This window comes from Pogoniulus pusillus, chromosome 15 (genome assembly GCF_015220805.1).
Source record: "Pogoniulus pusillus isolate bPogPus1 chromosome 15, bPogPus1.pri, whole genome shotgun sequence".
In the NCBI taxonomy this organism is placed as follows: Eukaryota; Metazoa; Chordata; class Aves; order Piciformes; family Lybiidae; genus Pogoniulus; species Pogoniulus pusillus.
In genome coordinates, this window is record NC_087278.1 from 4,599,808 (window position 1) to 4,607,980 (window position 8,173).

Consider the following 8,173-nt stretch of genomic DNA (forward strand, 5'->3'; position numbering starts at 1 on the left):
AGCAACCCAAGCTAGTAAGAAGTGTCTCTGCCTATGGCAGGGGGGTTGGAACTAGATGTTCTCTAAGGTCTCCCTTCCAACCCAAACCATTCTATGAACCTACACTGAAGACAGAGTACACAGCTCTTATTTTACAAAAGGTTTTAAACATCTATGAGAAAGCTAAAAAGTCATTACCAGATCCTGATGTTTATTAGAGGTTTGTTAGAAGCTGAGTAAATAAGGTCTACTCCCATCACTGCTCCTAAGCTGTAACACAGCAATTAGAAAAAACTTTTTACACAGGTAAAAAGTCATTCAGATAACAAAACTGCTCCAAAATGTTGTTTGAGTTTTCCTCTTCTTGTTGTTCTCAGACCTTTAGGGTTCATATCTATATAAAAAAATTCCCTAGCCAATGTAGAATGACAAAGCCCCTTCACACCACCAGTGCCCATATTAGTTCATCTTCAAAGCACTGCAAGCTGCTCAACTGCTGAATGGCACAACTTTCAAAGTTACATGTACACTATCTAGGTTGTAAGAAGGATGGAAGTTTCTAACACATGAGTAACAGACATTGCAGCAATCTTCATGGCAAATATTGCTAAATCAGCAATGATTTGGGAGAGCTCAACAAGATGACCTCCTGAGATACCCTCCAACCTCAACCATCCTGTGATTTGTGGCAAAAAAACCCTAAGTACTTCTCCATAGCTGGAGCTACAAGTTGGTATCTTCTATTTATTCTTTGAGGTACATATTAGATTCAGCCTTGCTCAAACAGAAAGAAAAATACAATCATCAGAAAGGAAAGCAAATCAAGTCGACAAGATTACTCTTTCCACTCTTTCTTTACTGTGTCTTTTCCCAGCACATTTCAACCCTGACACTAATACCCACTTTGCTGAAGCTGGCAAACAAGCATTTGTTCTGAGGAGCTATGAACACTGCAGAACAGGAACTAACATAGTAATAGAGCAGAAAGTGAAACTGTCTTTTGGCACCAGATGTATTACAGGAAACACCTTCTCTCTTCAGCTTCTCACTGATTTAAAAGTGTGTGAAGCCTGCCTTAATCGTGTTCATACAAACCATACTAAAGAAAATCCTGAAATAAAGAATAATTTTACCTTTTTTTTTTTGTTGAAAAAACACAACCCCACCAAGTTTCTGAAACTTAAAAAGCCACCAGATTTACAGGTGCTGATGTCACCTGAATTCTGCTTTCTTGCATAACCAACTTGTGCAACTATGGAAGCATCAATTCTGCAGGAAGATGTAAACTAACCAAATGATTAAGAATATACCAAATGAAGGGCTTAATAATAATACTGTTGTCTATATTTTAGGTAGCAAACACAATCTTTTACTATCAACACAGCACGGGTCAAAAGCCTCAACTTGCAAGCTTCAGATTTTCAGATATCACAGTATCACAGTATCACAGTATCACCAAGGTTGGAAGAGACCTCACAGATCATCAAGTCCAACCCTTTACCACAGTGCCCAAGGCTAGACCATGGCACCCCACAAGCTCTACAAAAATGACCAAACTTCTCACAGGCAGCTGATGGAGTCTTGTTGAATAAGCACTGTCACATCACACAGGAAAGCAAACACCTATTTAGCAGCATTAAGAAGTATTTAATTCTAATCCTTGCTGATGCTTATTTACAAAAATAGACCCAAAAAGGGCTCCTCATGCCCAGTTCCTAGACATGTTTTAGATCTGCAGCAGCAGCACAGAGATTAGAGTTGACTTCTCTCTCCAGATAACTTAAGAGCAGTAGAAGCAGTGAGTTGCATCAGTGCATTAAGTCCAGAGATTCCATGCACACATGATTTGAAACTGACTCAAGGCTGATGACATCTTCATACTGCATTTCCATTTGCACAGTGCTCAGATGTTTCCGTGCAAATATGAGGTTTCTTTACTGGCATCTCTAGCTACAAAACTCATGAGGAGGGTGGAGGAGAAAAATGATTCTACTCCTGCTTTACCCAGTATCTTTAGCAGATAAATATCAAAGCATTTGGAATGCTGTTTGTGTTTTCCTTGTGCATCACCTGCAGATTAGCCAAATGACAATCTGCCATTTCATAGAGTTTGATTTTCTCTATTTATCTGCACACCTCTCAGAAACACCACACCAAAAGAAAAACGTTTAGGAAAAAAACAAAATACAGGACCAATACTTGAAGCTGTATTTAAAACAAATTGACAGAAGTAACCTCTGAAGAATACCAACACTGTGGTAACATGACAGATGAAATACCTAATAGGTTTTTGATCCTCTTTATGCAGTGTGGCTTTTTAAAACTCTCTCAGTCACTCTGTGTATTTGCTGCAGTTTTTCCACTTCTCAAGCACAGGATATTGACAGCTACAACATTTTACCGCAGAGGTTTTGTCTGGGTTGGTTTGGTTTTTTTTGTTTAACCCATAGGCATATCAGACAGGATTTCAGTCACTCAGAAAACGTCCAGGTGATCTCACCCCTTGGCGAGCACTGGAACGCTTCTCTTTTGTCACCCGGCCTCACCTGCGAGTGCGAGGGCTCGGATGTCGCGACCCGACCGGGCAAGGGCACATGCCGAGCTTTTACCCTCCCAGCCAGCAAGCGAATTGCATCGCTCTGCGGGAAATCCCCACCGCCACCTTGCAAGGACGATGGGGTTTAGGGGTTTATCCCTTTCTGTTCCACGCTTCCCCTGGCACACCATCTCGCTGCTCTGGGGGCGCCTCGTTTGCGGCCCCCGCCGCGGGGCTGCGCCGTCTCCTCCCGGGAGACTCGGGCCCGCTGCCACGGCAGCCCCCGCCCACCGTCAGGGCTGCCCCCGCCCGGTTCGGCTCCGCGCCGGGCGGCGTGCTGCGGAGGCGGGCACCGTCTGCCCGGTGGGGAGGCGAACGGAGCCCGGCGGTGACTCACTGAGTGACTCCATTCTGCGCCAGGCAGACCGAGCCCGAGCCTCGGGTGGGCCCCCCCGCGCCGCCCAGTACCCAAGGAAGGGGCTCGGGGCCATGTATGCCGCTGTCACCGCCAGGCAGCCCCGCACAAGCAGCCGGCCACCCCCGGCACTGACCTGGAGAGATGCTTCAGGATCTGCTTCTTGATGATCCCCGCCATGGTGTCTGCTGGCCCGCGCCCCTCACGACAGCCAGCCGGGACCAGGCCCGCGCCTCATCCCTCCTCTTCCCCCTGCCCGGGCTGGGGAGACCGCCGGGAGCGGAGCCGCTGCCTCCGCTCACGCTCGCTCGGCCCCCGCCGCCATCTTGGCTGCAGCATCGCCTAGTGACGGGGGGCGGCGGAGCGGTAACGGGGCGGTAACGGGGCGGTAACGGGGCGGTAACGGGGCGGTAACGGGGCGGTAACGGGGCGGTAACGGGGCGGTAACGGGGCGGTAACGGGGCGGGCTGGAACCGGAGCCACCGCCCCTCGCGCGGAGCGGCAGAGCCGGGCAGGCGGGGCAGGGGCGGGGGCGGGGGCGGGGGCAGGGGCAGGGGCAGGGGCAGGGGCAGGGGCAGGGGCGCCTACCACTGTGCCGTGCTCCGACACCCGCTGCCCGCAGCCGCCGCGGTGCGCCCGCTCAGCGCTGCTGTCTGTCTCTGCTCATCGCCCTCAGCCTCTGTCCCAGCGAGCCCTGCCTGCCTTATCTCCGCTCTCCTCCGCCAGCTGCTTCTTTCCTTCCTCTCTCTTCAGCTGTCCCATCCCCGAAACTCTGACAGCGGCTCCGTGCGCCCCCGCCAGTGGCTCCGTCCCTCCTGCCGCCTGCAGAGCGTGTCCGCCGTGGGTCCGCCTTCCCCTTACTCCCGTGCGCCCAACCCGCTCGCCCCCCGCACCCGAGTGGCCGATAGCTGTTGTTGTATTTGTTGAAAACCTGTTAGAGGCGCCACCAAAGCGTCTTAGTGCGGGAAAATGAACGAAAGGTTCTAGTGTTTAGTAAGGATTCCTCTTGATAAAATGCTTCGCCACCTACGTGCATTAGTACTCGGCATTATCACCCGCACCTCAGAGAATCAGTCAGGGTGGGAAGGGACCGCAACGAGCATCCAGTTCCAACTCCCCTGCCGTGGGCAGGGACACCCTGCCCTAGATCAGGCTGCCCACAGCCTCATCCAGCCTGGCCTTAAACACCTCCAGCCATGGGACCTCAACCACCTCCCTGGGCAACCCATTCCAGGCTCTCACCACTCTCATGCTCAACAACTTCCTCCTCACGTCCAGTCTGAATCTCCCCACCTCCAGCTCTGCTCCATGCTCTTCCCAAGTGGTCTGCGGAGCCCATTCACAGCAGCAATGTTGAAAGATACGTTTTTCAGATTAAAAAATCCATTGTTCTAGTTCTTCTGTCGTTCATTGGCATTATTTGTAAGACATTTATCCTTTTTATACCTCAATATTCATTTCCAACTATAAAAAACAGTCCTCATTTTGGTTTTGTTTTTTTTTCCCATCTGGGATCTCCAAAATCATCCCTAAAATGATAGGTTGAGCAAGAAAACAACCTCAGAAGCAATACATTTGACCCTACTACCTCTTCTCCCAGGCAACCAGCAATAGAACAAGGGGACACAGTCTCAAGTTGTGCCAGGGTAGGTATAGGCTGGGGGTTAGGAAGAAGTTCTTCACAGAGAGTGATTGGCATTGGAATGGGCTGCCCAGGGAGGTGGTGGAGGCACTGTCCCTGGGGGTGTTCAAGAAAAGACTGGATGAGGCACTTAGTGCCATGGTCTGGTAGATTGGATAGGGCTGGGTGCTAGGTTGGACTGGATGATCTTGGAGGTCTCTTCCAACCTGGTTGATTCTATGATTCTATGATTCTATGATTCTATTCTTCCAGAGAAAGGGGGAAGAGTGCAAGCAGCAAGCCCTGCCTGGACAGCCACAGGTCTTCTCCTGGGCCTGATCTTGACTCGCAACTGAAAACCAGGACAGCAGAACACAAAAGGAGCAAGGCCAGATGAACAGTTTAGCCTTGGAAATGTCTAAGAATATGGCATTAAATTGATATGTATATACACACATACATATTTCCTTTACTCCAAATGTCTTAGCAATTACTCAAACCTGCAGACTCCTTCCCCAGGTGCTTGCCTTTCACCTGGTGTCTGTGGCAAGTATAAAGCTACAAGTTATTTTAATAGTTTCTCATGCTGTAGCAGAGTTATATTAGTTATAAATGTATTAGTTTTGATCATCCAATAACTCTTTTCTGGGGGTTCCCTCATTCAGAAAAAGTATATTGAGGAATTTCAGGGGTGGGTAAGCAGGTGCCCTAAACAGTAGTATTAACTGAAAACCAAAACCAAAACATTAACAGTTGTGAAATTAACAACCTTTTCAGATGTGACCTCTATGTGGAGGATGGCTTTCCACCTCTATAACATGTTCTAGAGATGATGAGGAAAGACATCAGAGACAATTTCTTTTGCTCCTCATATACATAACAGATAAATAATTCACAAGCAATGAATCAAATCCCCAAGGACCTCTAAGTCAGCAGCAACAGAAAAAAACTAGGTCAGGAGATGAACCTTTCCCATTGATTTTCCCATGCATTTAAAAATCAATCAGGTGTGTGATACTGACCTCATTATGTTCTCTAAAGGCATTTATAAAGTACAAGTGAGCTGTATATGAAGCTAAGAGTTTTATTCCTGGTTTAAGTTACATTTTTTCTCAGTTAGAAAAATTCTACCAGTAGCTTGGAGAAATGATGTTCCTCATCATAGAATCATAGAATCATAGAATCAACCAGGTTGGAAGAGACCTCCAAGATCATCCAGGCCAACCTAGCACCCAGCCTTATCCAGTCAACTAGACCAAGGCACCAAGTGCCTCATCCAGGCTTTTCTTGAAGGCCCCCAGGGACGGTGCCTCCACCACCTCCCTGGGCAGCCCATTCCAATGCCAATCACTCTCTCTGGGAAGAACTTCCTCCTAACACCCAGCCTATACTTTCCCCGGCACAACTTGAGACTGTGTCCCCTTGTTCTGTTGCTGGTTGCCTGGGATCCATCCTAGTGGATCAGAAAATATTAGAAGCAAGGAAAGTAGGACTCGTGCTGTGTGTTCCCTTTCAAGTGTCCTGCAAGCTCTGGCAGAAAAGGGAAAGTTCAGAGGCTCTTCACTGACTTCAGTATTGGAAACCAGAAATAGTCTTGTCTGGCAGGGCTGTTCTGAATCATGACCTCATGTTCTCCCCATCTCTTGGAGCACACTGAATGGAGGTACAAAGCAAAATGCACAGGCCAGCTTTCCTCACGCCAGGTAATCAGAAGCGCACGTGGTAAGGATCCCAGCAGAACATCTGACACTTCTTTTTAGAGCCTGATGCAAATTAGTATCAGGATATCCCCAGACTATGTTTATTAACACTTTGAACTGATTCTCTGAATCACAGTTGCATGTTTGCCAGCAGATAACTTTCTGCTAGCACGTCTGTGATAATCAGACCACTGCCTTATGAAAAAGGCACTTGAGACAATGAACAGAGGAAAGCAACCACTTGTGAAGAATTGTGTTAGTGTCGTCATTGTCACCTGAAGATGATAATCACAAAGAGGAAAGAGTGGCTTTACCTTCCTGAATACTTTGCACTTAGAAACATTGCTACGCAGGGTTTTGCAACCCAGGCTCTTTGCTATTGATTTACCAAAATGACTCCCCACCCAGTGAGAAGAAACTGCCACCAAAGAAAAGGGTCAGCTGTAGTGGCAGATCATCACATGTATTACCACAGGTTCTGCAGATCTGGGTCCTGATCCCCCAACTTTCTGTGTTGACTTCAGACCTGCCTGGTCACCATGGACTTACCTTGTGATACCTGGACTGTGTTTGGCTCTTGTTTATAACACCAAACTTGATCTTGCCTCTGACTTGAGGATTGACTTACATGCTTGGCCTCAGACCTGCTACATCATCTCATGCTTGCCTAATGACCTGGGCTCTGAGCTGCCCTGCCACCACTGTTTGCCATCCTGCCTGGTTGAGGATGGTGGGACTGGCTCTGACTGGCAAGGTCCTGCCATGCTGACTGCAGTATCCTTCTCAGATCTCAGCTCCCCTCCCTCACAGAGCAGCTGATACTCATTTTACCAAGAAAAAGCCCCACTTGACAGTGTATTCAGGATACTAAAATGACCTAAAAAAAGAAATTTGCCTTATATTTACCACAGGTAATTCCCAGGGCCTATTCATGAATTCTGCTAGTTCAGTAGAAGACCTAAAACCCCAGGGATGTGCAGTTTCCCTCCCAGTGCTCTCCACAGTTACCCAAAAGGAGGATGTAGAGTGGTAGGGGTCATTCTCTTCTCCCTAGTATCAGGTGACAGACTGAGAGGCAATGGCCTGAAATTGTGCCAGGGAGGTTTAGGCTGGAGATCAGAAAACATTTCTTTACTGAACAAGTGGTCAAGCATTGGAATGGGCTGCCCAGGGAGGTGGTGGAGTCACTGCCCCTGGTGATGCTCAAGAAAGATATGATCTTGGTCTAATGGCCATAGTGGTCTTAGTTTGATGGTTGGAGTCTGTGATCTTAGAGGTATTTTCCAGCTGAAACAATCTGATGGTTCTGCGATCTGTCACAATTCTGTGTTTTGTGTATTTTGGGTTTTGATTACAAACCCATAATTTTCTATTGCTATACCTGTCGATGGGCAAAGAACAACTGACATTTACAGTGATCTTTAAAAGAAACCAGAAACTCCTGAAGTGGAAAAACAGGCTTTTGATAATCCCTTTGACCTTTCTGCAAGAACCAAAGAATCCCTACTAGAGCAGAGATTACAGAGGCTGTCCTTAAGATGAGCACATAAAGAGGATTGGCCTCAAATCAGATTGCCATGCATTCTGCTGAACACCCTGGCTCATGGAAGGACATTTGATATTTGATAGGGTAAAGAATCAGCAACAGTTACACTGTTAAGTTCTGATAATTCCAAGATCAATTACATACAGATAATTGAGTACTGTGTTCAGTTCTGGGCCCCCCAGTTTAGGAGGGACATTGAGATGCTTGAGCATGTCCAGAGAAGGGTGACGAGGCTGGGGAGAGGCCTTGAGCACAGCCCTACGAGGAGAGGCTGAGGGAGCTGGGATTGGTTAGCCTGGAGAAGAGGAGGCTCAGGGGAGACCTTATTGCTGTCTACAACTACCTGAGGGGTGGTTGTGGCCAGGAGGAGGTTGCT

At 47.9% G+C, this 8,173-nt stretch overlaps 1 protein-coding gene across 2 annotated transcripts in view; it reads right to left on the reverse strand.

The window, feature by feature from the left end:
• Window positions 1-3,283, reverse strand: part of BLTP3B (bridge-like lipid transfer protein family member 3B) — a 55,609-nt gene extending 52,326 nt beyond the window's left edge. The window contains exon 1 of one of the 2 annotated variants that reach the window (XM_064154998.1): window positions 3,067-3,283. In XM_064154998.1, the coding sequence (XP_064011068.1) occupies window positions 3,067-3,110 (44 nt within the window). In that variant the 5' untranslated portion in view covers window positions 3,111-3,283. The remainder of the gene's footprint in view (window positions 1-3,066) is intronic. The other variant, XM_064154999.1, reaches the window with a different exon arrangement.
• Window positions 3,284-8,173: the final 4,890 nt, after the last annotated feature.